The 19,670-nt window shown below is 44.2% G+C and overlaps 2 protein-coding genes across 2 annotated transcripts; both read right to left on the bottom strand.

The window, feature by feature from the left end:
- Positions 1-8,840: 8,840 nt before the first annotated feature.
- Positions 8,841-9,665, bottom strand: LOC135378611 (uncharacterized). Its single transcript, XM_064611689.1, has one exon. It carries the CDS (start codon positions 9,663-9,665, stop codon positions 8,841-8,843), a length of 825 nt encoding a protein of 274 aa, XP_064467759.1.
- A 3,379-nt stretch (positions 9,666-13,044) lies between these two features.
- On the bottom strand, positions 13,045-17,413 carry LOC135378621 (uncharacterized). Its single transcript, XM_064611698.1, has 3 exons — positions 17,406-17,413; positions 17,093-17,338; positions 13,045-13,723 (listed from the first exon to the last, which is right to left on the bottom strand). The coding sequence occupies exons 1-3, from the start codon at positions 17,411-17,413 to the stop codon at positions 13,045-13,047; spliced, it is 933 nt and encodes a 310-aa protein (XP_064467768.1).
- Between the last annotated feature and the right edge of the window lie 2,257 nt (positions 17,414-19,670).

The raw sequence follows: 19,670 nt of genomic DNA on the forward strand, positions 1-19,670 counted from the left end.
ACAACTTAATGTTACGTATATAAATTGCAATGCTCTCTGGGGTGCCTAGAATATGTTATAAAACGAATATATTCACGAAGTTTGCACGGTCTACGATTAATTTCCTTGGTTCCACGGACGTATACATGAAATGTATGGGCTCAATGGGAAAATGAGTGGAAACTCGCGAGCGCAGGGAACCGACAATTTTCTATCTAGAAAAGAATACTTTGGTAGAATGATGCAGCTATAGCCCTAGTATTTATACCCCGGAGAGAATTTTGATAAACGTAAGCAATTACGAGTTAGAAGGCATGAAAGTTGCTGGCCTTGCCCACGGGAGTAAAAATTTGAGCAAGCGCGCCGGCACGAGGAACCGACAGTTTTCAACCTATAAACCAATGATCTGGTAGAATGATGCAACGATGCCTCTAGTATTTAACACCTGGAGAGCATTTTGATAAGCGGAAGCGTTCATGAGTTAAGGGGCATGAAAGTTGGTGTCCTTGTCTACTGCGCAAGCGCAGGGAACCAACAGTTTTCTGCCTAGAAAAGAATACTTTGGTAGAATGATGCAGCTATAGCCCTAGTATTTATATCCCGGAGAGCATTTTGATAAACGTAAGCAATTACGAGTTGGGAGGCATTAAAGTTGCTGGCCTTGCCCACGGGAGTAAAAATTTGAGCAAGCGCGCCGGCACGAGGAACCGACAGTTTTCAACCTATAAACCAATGATCTGGTAGAATGATGCAACGATGCCTCTAGTATTTAACACCTGGAGAGCATTTTGATAAGCGGAAGCGTTCATGAGTTAAGGGGCATGAAAGTTGGTGTCCTTGTCTACTGCGCAAGCGCAGGGAACCAACAGTTTTCTGCCTAGAAAAGAATACTTTGGTAGAATGATGCAGCTATAGCCCTAGTATTTATATCCCGGAGAGCATTTTGATAAACGTAAGCAATTACGAGTTGGGAGGCATTAAAGTTGCTGGCCTTGCCCACGGGAGTAAAAATTTGGGCAAACGCGCCGGCACGAGGAACCGACAGTTTTCCGCCTAGAAACCAATAATTTGGTAGAATGATGCAACTGTGCCTCTAGTATTTAAAGCCTGGAGAGCATTTTGAGAACTGGAAGTGTTAACCAGTTAAAAAGTATCAAAATTGGTAGCCTCGCCCTCAGCAAGTAGAAATTGTGGTAATCATGCCTTACCATTCATGTAAACCATGGAAGTGCGAACTTGAACCAGACAGAGAAAAATATGGCGGTTTTGTTGGGGCGTTTTCTATAGGAAATGCATGAGGTGAGAATGTGCTTGGCTTCTGTCGTTTTTTGTCAACAAAATGATACCATATGAAAAATATATCGATAAAATTTCATGCAAATGACTATAAGCTTGCCAAGTGTGAAGCCCAAGAAACGTCATCTTCTACGTGTATTTTTTGACGCGATCCAAAATTTTGCTCAGTCAAACCTGCAAATTCTCTGATATGGTAACAAAGCACTAGGTTACAGTAGCACAGAGTACAGTGTAATATTGATAGATAAGAATAATAATTTTACTGATTTCAGCAGTATATAACGATACCTCACAATGATGCCACATAGTTTTGACTTTGCCGCAGGTGATATCCACGTGAATATCCCAAAATAAATTGGTTGAGAACAACACCTAAGGCTTTAACGAAGTTGCCACGTTCAATACGCTGATTTTATAACACGACATCCACAGGACAGGCTACAGATTTATTTTTTGCACTGTATAGTACTGCGTTTGACTTTTCAGTATTGCATATGTCTGTTTGCAGTAAAAGGATCCAGCATTGAGCAACTCCTCTACGTAACCCTTGTGGGATCGCACACAACATTCGAAAAGCCATATGATGATAACAGTTGGTTGAAATTCCCGGGATGATCTACTTTTACTATTGAAATCGCCACCTATGTACATTGCATATTTAGGAAATGACACAAACGCGAGGAACGCTTGAAAGAGTTGGAGAACAGTAACGAAATCAACAGTTGGCGGGTACCGGTTGTAAGGAATGTACAGGTTAAATGTAGTGGTTGACAGATTTTGTCCTCCCTCCGCAGGTACGGAAAATTTGGTTGGCTCAAGTGTGGGAAAGGAAAGTATTGAAGAAACTAAAATAACAAGAAAATGAGCGTTTTTGGCCAGCCCATCTTGAAAGGCGCTCTTGGTGCGTTACCGCTATCGCTGCATTACTCGCCACGTCCACCGCCCGCCCGCCTGGAAAGAAAACATTCTCGTGACGTGATCTAGCGGCTGAAAGTATTTCTGCCGAGGCGTCATTCGTCCGTTATAAATACTACTGGACTGTGCATCGGATGTATCATGCGGACTTGTGGTATTCAGTAGTATATAGTTATGCATGGAAAATGTAACGTGCTCCAAATTTAAATTGCATAGCGACCAGCGAGTTTATATAAGCCTGATAGAAAACAAACATAAAGCGGTTTGGTAATGCGATCCCTTCGTTCAATTGTAGCATGCTTTTCAATTGATCTCTAATTCTTATTGTAAATTTCCAAAGGTTTTAGAAACCCTTACGTACATGCACATGTTTCTGCAGCAACGCGCGCTCGGTAGAGGAAATGCGGGCACACGTCTAGCCTTGGTCCGCACCACCTTCTTCCCTTTCTTCTTCCTCGCACGGTGAACCACAGAGAGAGATTGGCCACTATGTAAGGCTGATGTGTCGCTGTGAAATACCATACATTTTCCCTGTTCCATATGTTACATGGGTTTTTCCTCGGTTTCCTCTGACGCTTTCAGACATATTTTAAAAGCGATAAAAGTCCCCGTGCCGGGAAACAAACAAAAAGACGGTACAACACACAGCACAGACTGACGAACAATATTTTATTGACAGACCTGCATCTTAAATAACCTGAGCCAGCAACGCCTGCTTCTGCAAGGTTACCCTTTTTTCCCCCTCAAGCCTGCCTAGTGCCTTTATCTTTGCGAAAGCACAGGGCTTATAAAGAGGCCCCCTCCTGTTACCAACTTTGATAAATTCCTCTACTAGGTCAGTTAGCAGTACAATCTTGTTCGTCAGTCTCTGCTGTGTGTTGTGTGGTCTTTTTCTTTGTTTCCCGGCGCGGGTTTTTTTTATCGCTTTTAAAGTATGAACTACCGAACAGCCCAATTTTTAACCATTGTCAGACATATGTCGGGAGAGTTCCCTTAGAAGTCGGTCAAGGACGCACATTCCTTCCGTGCGTTAGCCGTGAGGTTGCCCACCTCTGTGAGGCCGATAACGGCAAGCCCTTTCACCATCACCACCACCACCGTTCCATTTTATATTCCTCAACTTCATGGTCGCTACACGTGATCCATGTCATTTGCTAACAGCAGAGGCAGCTGTAGTACATTAGGTCACCTCTATGTATTCGACATGTTTCCTCCCCTATATTCATACATTGCATTCATGACAGCAATCGTGTTATTATTGCTCACTCAGAATCGCCAATCACCTACTTTACAGTCTAAGAACTGTTACTCTGCGCTGTTCCTGCGGTGGGTTGGTGTGAATTAGTATCGATATTGTAAGAAGTCTACAATAAAGACGAGACAAAAAACACTTAGGTCGGGAGACATTCACGGTAACGGCTCCGAATTTATGATAAGCCAATCGCAGTGTCGCACAGGTTCCGTGTTACGCCGCGAAACAGACGTGTTACAGACGTGGACAGATGGAGAGAGGACAGCAGGAAGAAGTGGGGGTAGTATGCGTCCTGGACCGACTTCAGGGCAGACATTCGTCCGGAAAGTCTTCGGACAACCCAGTAAAGACGTCAGACACCACAGCATGTGGTAGGATTCGAACCCATCACCTCCCAGTCTTCAGCACAACCTTGGCTACCACCAACGAGCGGGGCGCTTTTAACCCGCTCGGCCATGCCGGTGGTTATCGGTAGATTGGTAAGCTAGGATTTGATAAATTTCGATGCAGAACAACTCGCTAAAGTCGAATGTTAAGCTGCATTTGATGTGAGTGGATCTTATTATCAGCGCACAATTCCTTCGTTTTTTTCACAAACAAGCTTATTTAACTTTGCGTATTTTCATGTAATTTATTTTTCGAGCGCCTTACATTTTCTACGCCATGAGTGAATAGAACAACGTCCGAACGAGGCAACCGGTGCACACTGCAACCATAGTTCTATGGGACGAATGTCGACTTTGTAGAGATACTTCTAACCGCTAGATCAGGTCACGAAAATGTTTTCTTTGTCGGCGACAGAGGCTGCCGTGTCATTCAGAGGTAGCGATAACGCTCGAAGAGCGCCTTGCAAAGCCTGCTGGTCGAGAAAGCTCATTTTCTTGTTATTTTTGGTTTCGTCACTGATTTTACTTTCCCACTCTTCAGCCAACCACCGGAAGATGAAAACTGTCCTGGGGACAGTCGCAGATTTATGAATTTCTGGGTTAATGTTAGCCGGAGAGTCTACTGCCCATATGATGTGGAAATTAGAAAAACGCGGCCGGAACTGTACAGTAAGAAATATAATTAAATTGTTAAGAGGCCATACCAGTCGGGGAGCAACTCCGATTCACGATTTTCCCGATTCTAGATGGCGCCACGCTCGTCCTTATCGCGCCATTCGCCACCGACTCACGAAATAATCCCCATTGTGCATGGTTGACCTCGCGAGTTTAAGGCGGCCCGCGCCCTCTGCGCTGTTTGTCGAGTGGTAAAGTGTCGGACTTTGCCACGAAAGGTCCGTAGTTCGATTCGAGACATTCACGTCTTTTTGCTTGTCTCCTATTGCTACATGAGTACTTTATTTTTATTTTTTGTTCTTATATATTCATGCTACAATTATTGTTTTCACAAGTCACTACCGCCTGTACTGACTGATTATGGAATTTTTAGTTGCTCTTCGTATTGTTTTACTAGTGCATACTTACTGTATGCCGACGTGTGTGATCGGATAGTACGGATGCCGGTATCTCGGAGGCTCTCAATTGGCTCAATCTACCAGCGGCTGTAAATTAGGCTACAAACATTGCCTACACACTGCGCTTACAATGCCAGTCTGGAAAATCTGCTCGAAACGGTATTCCTTTTTTTTTCTGCACTCGCTTACATAATAGTAATAATAATAATAATAATAAATAATAATAATAATAATTTTACTCAAGAAAGCAAACTACAAATATAATAAAACAGGCCCGTCTAAGCGGAAAAGCTTGTGGCACTGGGCCTGAAGCAGTCAGCGGCATACAGTTTGACAGTACATGAACATATAAAGGTACTACATCCCATGATAAAGTTGCCGTAGCGCTTTTTTTAGTTTGTACTTCCAAAGAAAAACTGTCGAAGGGGAGCTCATTAAAGATACGAGGTACATAGCATTGCCTGCGACAAAGTCCATATTTTGTGTGTGAGAAATGCACAACAGGGCAGCATTCGCTAACCGGGGTCCTATATGAGGGGGTCCCAAAAATGTTTTTACAACATGTAATTTACCTTGATAATAGCTCTAACCTAATCGCTCTAACCTAGGTTCCCACCGGGGACGATTTTTCCGTATCCCGGAAATTACAGGAGCGCCGTTGTGAACAGCTGAGGAAACGGATCATAGCCGATCAAGTGCTATCACATTATTTGTTTAAATTGGGAGACGGGATTTTTTAAATTAATATGCATGCTAATGCACAGTAAAACCACTGAACAAGGTTACACCCACTGCGCCGCTTGCGTTGCGCCGATTACATCTGTTCTTTCTGTTCCTCTCTCGCAAAGTTTGCTGAGCTCAGACAATGCGGTAAGATTAGGAAGGGATTCTCCAACAACAAATAAATATTGACTATGACACGAGGTGATTCATCACTGGTGATTTTCCAAGGTCCTGCTACCTTCTACTTATTTCTGGCAGATATGTCAGCCGCGTTCTTTTATAAAGGGGAGTACTACAGAATACTGAGCGCAATGACACATTACCTTCTGTATTCGTATCAATGAGAGGAAACGCAAATGCCCACAACCCTGCGGCTCTGACTTCACGCTCGTTGAACGTGGATATCGTCGGACGTAGTTCCCAACTCAACTGGAATACTGGTATTTTCATATATAGTTCTGTTTTGTTGTTGGTGGCGGTCAGACAATGATGTTGTAAGTTGTTGTCTCATACTTTCTATGTTGATGAACCGTATTTTCAATGCAATCAAACCGCAATGAAACACCTGAATAAGTGGGTGTAGAGCTTTTATAACCCATAAACATCGGCCCAGAAAAAGATGTAAGGACAACTGTAACACCTGTGTCTGACTGACAGTAGAGAAATACGATAGAATCCAGCGAACGATATCGCTAGCGAACTAATGCAGCAAACTATGTATATCGATTTTATGTTGCTTATTGAATGGAATGTAGATTTAACTACTCATTATTAACACATAAAAAAAGAAAAAAAGCACCCTATGTCTCCCAATCAACAAATCCGCAAAGCGAACGATAACATTCGGTCGGCTGTGATGTATTTCATCGGCTGTCTAGATTTCAGTTCTTACTTGCATCTACAGTCAACCCTCGTTTTATGAACCCTCTATTTACGAATTCCCTCGGTTTATGAACGGCGTCACAAGGGACCAAACTTTTTCCATGTATTTCTCCCTCGGTTTATGAACCCTTGATATCCGAATTGTGAACGGATTTTCAGGGAACGAATCGCAAAACCATGTGTGTTCTGACCTCGATTTATGAACGGGGTTGCGAACGCACGGGGAAGTACTGGGATCGCGTCAATAAAGATGAATAAAGGATGAAGGTCAAGCACCCGTGCAGTGTCCCACAGCCACAAGAATTAGAGATTGAGAACAGAGGATTGCATTTCCTGTGCTGACGCTGAACACATATGTGAGCCGCTCGATGACGGTGCTTTAGTGAAGTTGTCAAATGATGGTACCCAGGGTGATCATAGTGACAGTGAAGATAACTAGCAGGATTGTTCTGAAGCTGTGACAGCTCGCTTAGCATGGAATCACATCTACAGTTCGAGGACCACGCGGACGAGTCAAGTTCCAAACTTCGATCGTCTCTTCCGTAGAGGATAAATACAGCCGAATGTATGGTGCAGAGCACAACGAACTGTTTTCACAAATAAACGTAATCTAGTGCATTTCCTGTCGCGATTCAGCCCATTTCTCTTCAGCGCACCTTGCACCTCGATTTATGAACGATTTTTCGACAAACGAAGGCTGTTCATAAATCGAGGGTTGACTGTATATTCCAGGGGCTTTTAATGCACAATTATCCTCATTTTACCCACCACACACTTTCTTTTCGTAGTAAACATATTGTAGATTATTGTTTTTCATATTCGCTGGCTAGTCTATTTGCGAGCACCAAATGCTATGCATTCCAGTTATTTGATTTCTAATACGATAGCCACAAAACTTTTTCATTATCTACACCATCCCATCCAGTGGTCATTCACTGGAGTGCTCACCCGGTGTCTCTTCGGCCTTTCCATTTTCAGCCTTCTGACAGTTCGGCGCTATGATTTTTTGGTCTTTTGGCTGTCGGCCTTCTGATAGTTCGGCGTCATGATTTTCGGCCTTTTGATAGGCTCAATCAGCCTAAATAAATGCATTGCATTTAGCAACAGCTATTCGAAAAAATGAAAAAAAAGGAGAAGGAGGAAGCTCCTAAAACCCATTGGACTCCATCTTTATGTATAAATGAACAAGATAAAATCAAAGCAACTTGACGCGCGACGAGGTCTCGGAGCACGATTCCCGTCTCATAATTGCGCTGATTATTACACGGAAACTTCAGTACTATATTTTTAGACACTGCTTGGTTTTCACAGGGTACTTCACATTACATTTACACCAGACCTTTCGTTCAGCGTAGACACTAGTTCAGCGGAGAATCCCCAGTGACCCAGAGCTTTTCCTTATCTTCCTCAGAAGGCCTCCCTTTGTGCGCCAGGTTGTGCGCCAGGACAGACGGGTACAGGTTTTGGGTCATCCGAGGAGGAGGAGGAGTGTCGTTGGGAGGAACCCGAGAGGTCTGCCTGCCTGATTAGGCGGCATGTTTCTCGGGGAGGGAAAGGTGGTGGAGAGGAGGAGAGGAAAGGGTGAAGTGGAAGACCGAGCGGAATGCGCTCGGGGGGAGGATAGCTGCGTCCATGGGCCGACTTCAGGGGGACTGTGCCGGCATACGCCTATTACACATCTGAGGGAAACCCAGGAAAAACCCCAGACGGCACAGCCGGCCCGCGGATTCGAACCGCGGACCTCCCAGTCTCCAAGCGCACGCGTTACCGCTGCGCCACCGGAGCTGGTTTGGGTCATCCAACGTGCAACTAGCAAGGATTGTCGAAAGATGGAAAATCCAGGGAACCGGTCTCGAAAAATTGGCCGTATCTCAAAATAACGTGATCGAAGTCCCCGTTGCAAAATAAACTACTGTAAATAAATGGGGTGTAGGAAAAAACGTCCCCGGAAAAAATGTCCCCGGAGGAAATGTCCCCAGATAAACATGTCCCTAGGCTGGCGCCTTTATTTAGGGGTCGTCTGCCTTTGGGAAAGTGAAGGGAGCAGTTGCAATCGTATTGGCAGAGCTTGAGTCAGGACCTAAATATTTTTTTTGTAAACTACGCTCTGGAATTTGGCAAGCTCACGCCAATGTCCCGAAGGTAAATTCTAGCAGAAAATAAAGAGTGCTTGATGCTGATAGAATTAGGTACACATTTACTCATTCATATTATTACATATTTATTGACCCACCTCCTAAGCACGTACTATTCACGATACTACATTCACGTACTCATTTACCAAGGAAACAGCGGCAGAAATGTACACATTTTCATCCATGCTCTTTGCGTGCATTAAAACCGGATGGTTCTTCCGATCCCGCGAAGAAACTGCTCGAGGGTTTTCTCCTGCCCCACGTACTGCATACAAAGGTTTCGAAGCCTTCTTTGAAGATTCACGGTCGTCAGTTTTACACGCTTCTTATGACGTATCCCCACCGCCTCTTGATGAAATGCCGTTGACACAGCAGCTGAGTCCGTGCGCAGAGCAGCAATAAGCCTGTGAACCGATGGGTGGCTGTGACCCACAAGGCTACGGAAGCTACGATTCCAAGCTTCGGAATAGTTATTCGTCCGATGTCCGTTTCCGACATGGGGTGGAAACTGTGGGGCTACCCTCCTCAGCACCACATTGCCATTCCTGCGAGACACGCTGCGAAAAGATCCTGAGACGTAATACGTCTCGAAGTAGCGCACCAGCTCGTCGGCGTCTACAGGCTGGACTGTCTTCAGGAAACAAAGTCCATCCCCCACTTCCTCAACTGGGAGAAACGCGAGCCCATCGAGCATTCCCACAAACACACGGAATCCTTCGTCTTCTCTATACCTCCCTGACAGTCCCAGTACCTTTCTCCACGTAGACTGCGTCATGTGAAAGAAGCATCCTTGAGTTTTCACCTCGCTTCCGATGACTTCTTTCACCGCATTCATTGACGCCTTTTCGAAATCTGTAACGACGATTTCGGGATCCGGAGTGACACCAAGGGAGGCGCACTTCGACGTCACAGCTCGGAGTAGCTCCTCGTAACATGCCTGCGTCTTCTTCTCCATAAGTGCATATACAACAGGCACCGCCGCTTCCCCAAGAGGGACGAGAATGACGTCGAAGGTACCGTCCATGAACCAGTAGTCACTGTCAGCTAGAGCATGCAGACAATCTTCTGTTCCGAAGACGAGCAACCGCGTATCAGCCGCCGGTCCATTACCGTGAAACAGAAACAGCTCCGGCTGGGTACCGCCGGTAGTCCTCCACTCCTCCTCAATGACAAGGTCCGCCAGCCTCTCTGGATCGGGTGGTTAGCTCAAGGCACGTTGCTGGTGGATGGAACGCTTTATACTGTCCTCTGATGTCATCCGTGCTTTTTCCTCCGCGGTAAGGTCTTGCAGCACTCGTCGCACAACGCTTGCTGGCTTTTCATTCGACACTGCAGTAATTTCTTTTATTTTGTTCCTTGCCTTAAGAACACTTACTGCAGCGTCGTCTCCCGGGTGGCTGTGTGTCACACTTACAGAGTAGGTTCCACAGCTTTCGATGACGGCTCCCTTGCATTCGTCACGTTCGACGCATCGCCATCGAACCCCAGCCTTCAGGGCTTTCTGCTTGGTATAAACGAAACCGTCAAGTACGAGTTTCTTTGTCCTTTTGTTCGACGAAACGTATTCCATTCTGAAAAGTATAAAAAAACACGCATTCTTAAATACAACTGGGAATAATTAACGAAATGCGGAATCATGTTTGTAGCGCCCTTGGCAGCGTCGGATAAGTGACGACGTATAAATGTGTATGTTTGGTTTACTTATATAACGCGCCAAACACGCATTCGTATGCAAAGACTTAGATTCGGCTCCCAAAGCGCCTGGAAAGCCCTTCCTAAACATGTGTCTGCACGCAAATCCAGAAATTACTTGCATAAAAACGCAAAATTTGCAAAAAAAGAAAAGAAACATGTGACGCACTTACCTGCAACTGAAGCTCCACCTTGACACTCACTTGCCAACTCAGCCTACGACACCTGACAGCACCCAGCGCCTTCACCTGATTTTGCCAACACAGCCTATGACACTGTCACAATGAGGTCAGTGCAGCCTCATTACACTTTATTTATTGTTCCCCTCCCTATCTGCCCATGGTACAGGTCACCGTTTGTTCCGCGGGGACATTCTTTCGGGATCCCACCTCCCTATCTCCCCATCGTACAGGTCACCGTTTGTTTCTCTGTCACCTCTTCCACGGGGACATTTTTTCCGGGGACATTCATTCCGGGGACATTTTTTCCGGGGACATTCTTTCCGGATCCCAAATAAATGTTGGTATGCGGACATTTCGGTACAGGACGTTTCGGTACAGGACGTTTCGGTACGGACATTTCGGTGCACGGACATTTCGGTACACGGACATTACGGTACACGGACATTTCGGTACACGGACATTTCGCTACACTGACATTTCGGTGCACGGACATTTCGGTACAAGGACGTTTCGCTAGTACTGTCCACACGTTGTCACGTCGGTTCCGTTGTAGTGATAAATTAATAAGATGCTATCGCCTCTTAGGAGCCAATATTTTATATACAGGGTGTCTTTATTCAGGAGATACAATTTTTTTATTAAAAAACTATAAGGGCTAGGGACATGCTGTTTTCACTTCTATCATCTCTCGGCCGGCGGACGTTCTTGGCCATATGTTGCTCAACCGTCAAATCACTAATTATACCTAAAAATCGTTAATTAACTTTTTCATTATAAAAGCTTTTTCAGAACAAAAATCTGTTCGGCAGATCGTCCGCAAAAAATTCGTGAAGGAACACCATTTTTTCTTTATTTCTTTCATTGCGCACCTTACGAGACGCGTCTTTTACTTCACCCTCAATGTGAGATGGTGAAGGAGCCTCGTGCTTCGAAGATGCCGTCACAGTGCCGCCTCATGCCTAGAAGATGAGCTTTAACTTGCGGAAACAAAAGAAAAACACATGTATGGGGCGACGCTATCGGAACTGCCCTTATCTTGGGCTGCATTTTCCGTTAATCTTTTTCCAGGACACCAGAGGCGACAGTGTGCTCTTTCCCCCTCTCACATTGGGGGTGAAGGAAAGACGGGTCTCCGAAGATGCGCAATGAACAAAATAAGGAAAAAAATGGTCATGAACATGAAAGAACTGATGTTCTGAGGCTGGAACAACATAGAAGGGACAAATACATACAAAGCCTCAATTTGCCTAAGAAATTAACGATGAAAGATGAAAAGGTTAGCTAGCTGTAGGCTAGCTGACTTTCATCTTTCATAAAAAAATGGTGTTCCTTCACGAATTTTTTGCGGACGATCTACCGAACGGATTTTTGTTCTGAAAACGTCTACGATATCAGGTCACCGAAAGGAACCGATGTTCTCATTGGGACAACCTCGTAGCTTTTATAATTAGAAAGTTAATTAACGATTTTTAGGTAATTAGTGATTTGACGGTTGAGCATTATATGGCCAAGAACGTCCGCCGGCCCAGAGATGATAGAAGTGGAAACAGCATGTCTGTAGCCCTTGTAGATTTTCGATGAAAAATCTGTATCGCCCAAAAAAAGACACCCTGTATATATACTCAACAATATTGCCAGTTACTGATAATAATACTGGCATACTGATGAATAATGCATTTGTATATAATCGTGAGCAGCATCTGTGTGATGACACCACTATAGAGTGTGTTTTTTCAAGCGGTACAGAATTAATGATCAAGCTACGCGAGCCGTACTTGGATGCGGTTTTCGCATGGCCTGGTGCAAATCCCACATTTTTTTTTTTCTAATTCGAATAACTAATTGATCATAATTTATCAGTCGACTTCTTCACAAAAGCTTTTGATGACAAAAATAAAATAAAGTTTCAGAACGGCAGGCGATCCTTTTTTTATGTCCACACCATTTCCTCGAAATCTTCAACGCGGACGTGAGGTTTAAATTATTCATCTCCCATTTTTTTACAGTGGCCCCGCTCACGTTGTTTTCGCTTTCTTTTTTGCCCAATGCAAGGAAAATGCTGCAGACGAGTGCTGCAGGCAGTGAAACAGCGACTTGTTCAAAGCAGTCACTGGACCATATATATGGCAAGCAGGTTTTTGATATGCTAAACAAAACACAATTTAATAAAAGTTGAAGTTATACGGTGATATTGTAGGCAACTCCTTTCAGATAACGAAACAGCTGCGTCTGGTCGTAGTTCGCAGCCAGCGTCTTCAGTCTTTGTGCACAGTCTCTGTATTTTTTTGGCTGTCGTTCGCGGTGGCCCATTATCAGGAGTTCCAACCGATGTAAATTCATTGCGTCTGCCTTGTGGAGAACGCCGAGGAACTTCCAGATAGTCGGGTGGGAGCACTGAACATGCGTCTGGAAACCGCGATGCCAGCCTTCCAGGCTGTTAGTCGTCTTCGGGTCGCAGCTCAGAGCCGATTGATGGTGGTTCCATATCGCTATGGGGAACCGTGGGTCTCGTCTGCCTTGTCCGGTCCTTCAGCCGATGAAGTTATCCTCGAAGTAATCTAGGACACGAAGGAGATTTTGCGGAATATTCTCTTCCAGAGCATCGAATGCTAGGGCGACGTCGTCCTCCGGCACCAAAGCTAGAGCAGCAATCATTTTGACTTTTAGGCTGATGTCCGGGTCAGCTGCGTACAGTTCTTGCAGGCCAACATTTTGGACTTTCCTGTATATGCACTGAGATAAGTGGAAGAAGCATCCACGCACGACAGTGTTAGGGAACACATCCTGGAAGGCATTGATGGCCGCTTGCTCAAAGTCCAGCACTACAACGTCCGGTTGGTTTTCGTGCCCGCACTCGTTCTTCAGTGCTGTCAGTAGTGTGATATACGCTGTCGTGGTCTTATGTGTCATTAGTGCATAAACTGCCGGAAGAACAGAACCGTTGACCCTGCAGTGGACGGGGTATAACTGGAAAAAGAGCTGTGGGGCAACTTTGAAAGTCCCATCTGCCAGCCAGAAGTCCGAGGATCGTAGTGCAGACAGCATCGCTGGGCTTCCAAATATGATAACTCTTTCGGTGTGTCCCAAACCAGAGTCATAAAGCAGGAACTGAGTTCCGTCATTTTTCATGGCATACTCCGCCGGAATTGTCAATTCGCTTAAGCTTGTTGGGAGGACATGTGGTCTCTGCTCACGGGCCCTGTTCCTCCTGCAAACACGAAATGACAATCTTACATATAAGAACACGTACACAGGAGCGCACGATCCAAATTCACGCGGTGCGCTTAAGAGAAAAAAAGAAGAGACAGGGGTAGGCAATAATGCCATAATGCTCATTTTCTCTGTGACGAAAAATACGAACGCACCTTACTTGCACTAAATTGGCGCAATGGTGCTACCAAACAACACTCTCATTTCGAAGTGCCATACATAAAGTCGCACGTCATGCATATATGAAGTAGCTTTTATACAGGATCTCGCGACGTAAAGTCACCAATTGTTATTATTATCTTATACAGAGTGTTTCACCTAAAGTGATAAAACTGGCGATGTACTCGCCGCAGGATTGTGGGACTTTCGGCAGTTACGTTCTGGGAACTTTTGGGCTCGCGGACAAAAGCTCACCCGTAAAAGCTCACCACTTCATTAACCATGTTGCGTTACGCTGCGGAATTATTAGTCTTACTTTCTATCATACAGGGTGTTCAAAATTAAGCTTTCACGAGCGCTACGCAAACACAGCGATGACAGGAAACCGGATGATAACTTTACGCTACTTGTGTAAAAAAACAGTGCTGCTAATTATGTAGCACCTGTTTCTTACTCAAGGAACAGAAAACCAGTTTTAGTAGCACCAGTTTTCTTTTTGTTCGCCAATTTATAAAGTGCTAGTGAAAGCTTAATTTCGAACACCCTGTATAGTGACATGGGCAACAGGCAGACTTGTACGTATTTGGAGTATTGTATTTAAAATACTGTATTTTAAATACAATTTGCGGTATTTTGGTACTCTACTCAATACTTTCTGTTTTGTGTATTTGTACTCTATTTAAAATACATTTTGTGGTATTTTGTACTCAATACTCTAATTACATATTTTGGATCTCCCTCTCGACTCTCTGTGTCTCGTCTTTCCATTATCTTGCTTGTTCAATGGAAATTTCCTGAGTCCCTTGGACTTGACCCGGACAAAGGCCCTTCTTTGAAGTCCCCATTTAGAGATCTTGCCCCGTGTGTACTAATCCTTGGCCCGTCAGGGTTCTATAATGTGTGCCCTGACATGGTGATGCCGAATTCTGAACTCGCCGAGCAGGGACCTGCTAGAAGCTTGCTTTGTTCTGGGTCACTGGAGTGGAGGGCTCTGAGTGGAGTTATGTGGTGTCTTTTTGCCATCTTTTTGGGACTTGTGTTTAGATGACTCCTATCACACAGCGGTGGTTAGCGTAGTGCGCGGGGTTTAGATGATTCACGTCACGTAGCGGCGACTTGCCGCGTTGACCAGTGACACTTTGCGATCAAGGATAAATAGTATCTTAATTGTATTTCAAATACTTTTTGGAGTATTTGGTACTCTATCTTAATTACATTAATTTTCGTGTATTTATACTCTATCTTAATTACATTCTAACGTTAGTAGTTATTATCTTATCTTAAATACATTTTTGAGTATCTTGTACATGTCTGGCAACAGGGTATAGGCCTATCTCTCTGCAGGAAGGAATAAATTGTGATTTCTTAGTTACAGAGAGTAGAAGGAAGCAAACCCGTGAGATTTTCAAAATCATAAGACGCGACATACCCATCGCAAAAACGATGGTTGTGGGGTTATTTACCGTATTAAGATTCTTACAGGATTTTGGTTTCAGCATTTAATTTATAAAGCCTTAAATCAAGTGACGCACGTACACAAATTGAAGGATGACGAAAAAATCACATCACAAAATTCGCAGTAGGTTACCGAACACATTTTCAAAATTCTGCCGGTAATTCTGCCGAGCGAGATCATCCGTCTATTTCGCTTCGGTGTGGTGAAAACGATTAAACGGTTTAGTGGAATCCTTTGGTGCAACTGGTTACCGGATTCTTTGGACTGGATGGTTCACGTTTATTGTGTCCCTTCTCCCCCATTCCCAGAAGGGCCCAGGTAGAATTACTAAATAAGGAACGAAGGATATAAGGAACGCAGGAACGTTTCAGTGCAAGGAAAGCTTATCTCAAAAGAAAAATGTCGTCTCGTCACCCTTTGTATCTGCATTATCCCACCCGGTGCCAGCGTGACGTCGGGCGCGGGGTCGGCCTCAGTGCTTGGTTGCACGGCAGCGAAAATTTCCTTATTCCTATACATTCATGTCTGATCAAGCTAAGTGCTTAGGAAGAGCAAAAAAAAAAAAAAAAAAAAAGAGAAAGAAAGAAGCGACGAAGAAGAACAATAAGTCAACTACAAAGTGCTGCAGATTATCATTTGGGTGAACGGGATTTAAATGACCAGCGAAGGGCATGGACGGTGACACAAAAAGAAAAGGTACACTATGACCGATAATGGGATCCGCAGTAAAGGGCACCCTATACACACACACACACACACACAAAAAAAAGAGGATTTGAGACACAAAAATAATACGTTTAATGCGCTCTGGCATGCACTCCGCACAGGGTTAGCCAGTCAGTTTTTGCTCTCGAGTTGAAAAAAAAAATATTGAGGTTAAACCACGGAAGCAGTACATAATTGTCAACCGCGTAATTTACTATTTGAAATATTAAAATCATTTTATGGCTATCGCGTCTAACACTCGCGCTTTTGGAGGGGCACCACAGTAATATTATATCGTTCTTTAGGCCTTGAAAATACGTGGCGATCCTCAAGGAAAAATTGTGTAGACTCAACAGGCGTTAGAGGAAACGACCACTTTACTGGTTGTACATGTGGACTAGGACTGTGTGAGAAAAAGTAATAAACAAAAAAGCAATGTGTATGTAGTGGTGGACGAAGTGGTGAGCTTTTGTCCGCGCCCCAAACTTTTGGCGTCATTTAGGGAGACTCTGGACAGTTTTTAAAGGAAGGAAATCTATTCTTCTTCTTCTTTTTTTTTTTTTTGCAATCGAACCTTGAAAATTGCCAAGCGAACCTCACTGTTTTTTTTTTTACATAAATTTGAAGTCGTCCGCTGATAACCGCAGACCCAACAAAAACTATGCATAGCATCGCAACAGATATACAGAAGAAAAAGAAGTAAAATGCCGCTTTAGCCCCGCCTGCTTGGTTGCGTTCGAAATGTGTTCGACGGTGTTCGAAATATCGGAGTCCTGAAGCATTTTCTTTAAATATATTGGATATTGGTAGGGGTCCAAATTAAAAAAGTTGGATTCTAGTATGGCAAAAGGTCTCAGATTTATAAGACATAAGAGAATGTACATGCAGTGATATTTTCGTAATAAACAAATCCCCCAGTCATATTTGCAGAGGTGTGAAATTTGGTTTGGTCGTCTTTCGCAAAAGGTCAAGAATAGGGAATCGCTATTTTAATGACACAAACAATGTGATCGGGGATTTTGTCCCAGTGAATATCAGAAGACATACCGAAGCGTCCGTTTCATGGTGTCCCTCGAGGGCAGGTAATGGAGAGCATCAAATGTGGTCTCATTTGCCATTGTGCTGATGATACTCTGGTTTGGCTCTTCCGTGGCGCGTGCTTTCTCCTTCATAGCCCAATAAGCGAAGACAGCTTCCAACCTCAGGTTATCCGCTCCGTGAGTATGTTCGTTCACAGTATGGACCACCTCGTCGTTGACGGTGTGGGCCCTTGCTTGGCACTGGCCTTTCAGGCTACATTGCCAATAGGTCTAAAATAGAACCGAACAAATATTAATTTATAACACACTGATGAACAAACCAAGCCATGTGGTCATACGAAGAGCACAACAATAAGTAAACCGATAATGATGAACGCATTCGTGGATGGTTATACATACCTTGTCTCCGTAAATTTTCTGCTTGTCGTACTCGAGCCGTTATATACCAGCTTTCTTCCGCCGCGGTTGCTACGGACGTACAGAGCATAGTTGGGGAAGTTACTTTTATTTTGTAGTGCACTACCGTTACTCACTACTTTTTCGAAAAGTAACGCGTTACGTTATTCGTTACTGTTGGGGTAGTAGGTAACGCGTTACTAACGCCGTTACTTCTGATAAGTAATGCCGTTACTTTTGCATTACTTCACCAGTTATCCTTATAATATGTACAATTTTTGGTTGAGTCACATAAGTGCATTCCGCAAATCAATACAAGCAATGTTGGGCACAAACAAGGGTCACGCATGAACACAACTTACATGTACGATTTATTGCAACGCAGAAGTAGTTGATGTTCAAAATTTTCATCGGTGAGCTTCGCCCGTTGGGCTGAGAGGACGCCTAATGACCAGTGAGTGCTCCTTGTCAAGGTTGATAGAGACGGTGACCTTTTATCTCATACAGTACAAATCCCAACAGCCAATTCCTTGGTACTTTGTTACTTGTTCAGAGGGTAGAGGCTATTTTTCTGCCGCTTTTGCCCCATTCGTCCAAAAAATACCAGAGGGAGTGAAAAACAGAGGTGGTAAACAAAGGTGACACCTCAACCAGGGTAGGTCAACAACCCTTCTTTTGCGTTCTTCGTGGGTGTCGATGTGACCTTCTTGTCATTGTTGAAGATGGATAGAAAAAAATCCGGGATTTTCCCGGATTCTGCAGGCACGGTCCTCGCTCAAGTTTTCAAGTTCCCGAACACGCAGTAACGCATAACGCCGTTACGCGTTAGTTGTTAAAAATGTAATGACGTTACGTTACTCATTACTTTTCTCGCAAATGTAATGCGTTACCATATTTCACTACTCGAATGTAACGCGTTACTCCCCACCTATGGTACAGAGCCATCGTCGAATCCAGCTAGAGCTACGCGTACGCTCTGTGAGCGGCAGGCAACTTCGCCCCTAGGACGTCTTGGGATACGAGTGTGAACTGTGAAAGGCTGGTTATCGAAACTACACGTTCTCGATCCTTCCTTCTCCCTTTATTCTTCTCGATGTGACTCAAAAGGACATTCTCCTTCTAACCCGTGTCCGAACTACCTCCCTCAAAGCACCCTTCTGGGATAACCCAGGTGCACTGACCCATTGGACTGTTCCAGGAGAACCGTCCACCTAGAACATTTGAATAGAAACCTGATCTGTATGTAACCTATATCACATAACTAGAGACTAGATTTATTGAAGTTGATTTCTAGAAAGTAAAATTTGTTTGAATCTGATTTGTTAAAACCATGTGATATAGCGCGGACGATAATTAATGAGATTGTCCACTTGAATGTCCATTGTTCATGAACTGTCCGCTCTATACGTTGGGTAAACGAGCTGTCTGCCTGGGTAGAATGGCGGCACATTACACGTATATTTACTTGCTGATTTTTCTTTGTCTCGGAGTTCTCTGATCGCGGCATCGATCCCGGCCGAGGGCGGTAGCAGTGTGGGGAAGGGAAACATTGCTGCCAGCACCGTGTGTCGGAGATTTCCGTCAAAAGAACCCCAGGTGGTCCAAATTATCCACAGTCCTACCCACGTGCAACATGTCGCCACACAGCGCAGACAAACCTTACGTGTAACATCACAGTACAATTATTATTTACCATTCGGAGTTCTCACACTAAAACATTTTGCGGATAAATGTTCTCGCAAAGTAAATTGCTGTGTAATGGCAGAAAAAGTGTGGTGTATTGATTGAATAAACTCGTCTGTCTTGCTGCATTTCTTTCTGTTTATTTGTATTTTTTCTCTTTCGCTTCATTTCCCTCTCGTTTCTTTCCTTTTCTTGGTAACAGCAAGCCGTTTGTAGTGGCTGATATTTCCACCTTCTCTTTCTCCTTTTCTTTTTGTCATTGAACTTATCTGCCCTCATGAGCCAGCACACTTTGGCCAGCCCGTGACCACAGCATGCAGCGATTCCTCCAAGAAAACGCGAACTGTAACAGTGGTACAAAAACATCCGTTCATCTAATATCAGATACGTTCCTGACGGATCAATAACATTGACAAGCGTAGTATGTCTGAATGTTGCCGGGGACTTGTACCGAGACGTCCGAAGAGGCGATAGCATCTAATCAATTTATTGCTACCACGGAAGCG

Source organism: Ornithodoros turicata, chromosome 1 (genome assembly GCF_037126465.1).
Source record: "Ornithodoros turicata isolate Travis chromosome 1, ASM3712646v1, whole genome shotgun sequence".
Classification (NCBI taxonomy): domain Eukaryota; kingdom Metazoa; phylum Arthropoda; class Arachnida; order Ixodida; family Argasidae; genus Ornithodoros; species Ornithodoros turicata.

Excerpts from the sequence above, each read along its gene's own strand:
- LOC135378621 (XM_064611698.1), bottom strand. Across the intron at positions 13,724-17,092 it reads ACCATGAAACGGACGCTTCG|GAGGAACAGGGCCCGTGAGC; the intron begins GTATGTCTTCTG and ends TCGTGTTTGCAG.
- LOC135378611 (XM_064611689.1), bottom strand. The coding sequence starts at position 9,665 with ATGGACGGTACCTTCGACGTCATTCTCGTCCCTCTTGGGGAAGCGGCG.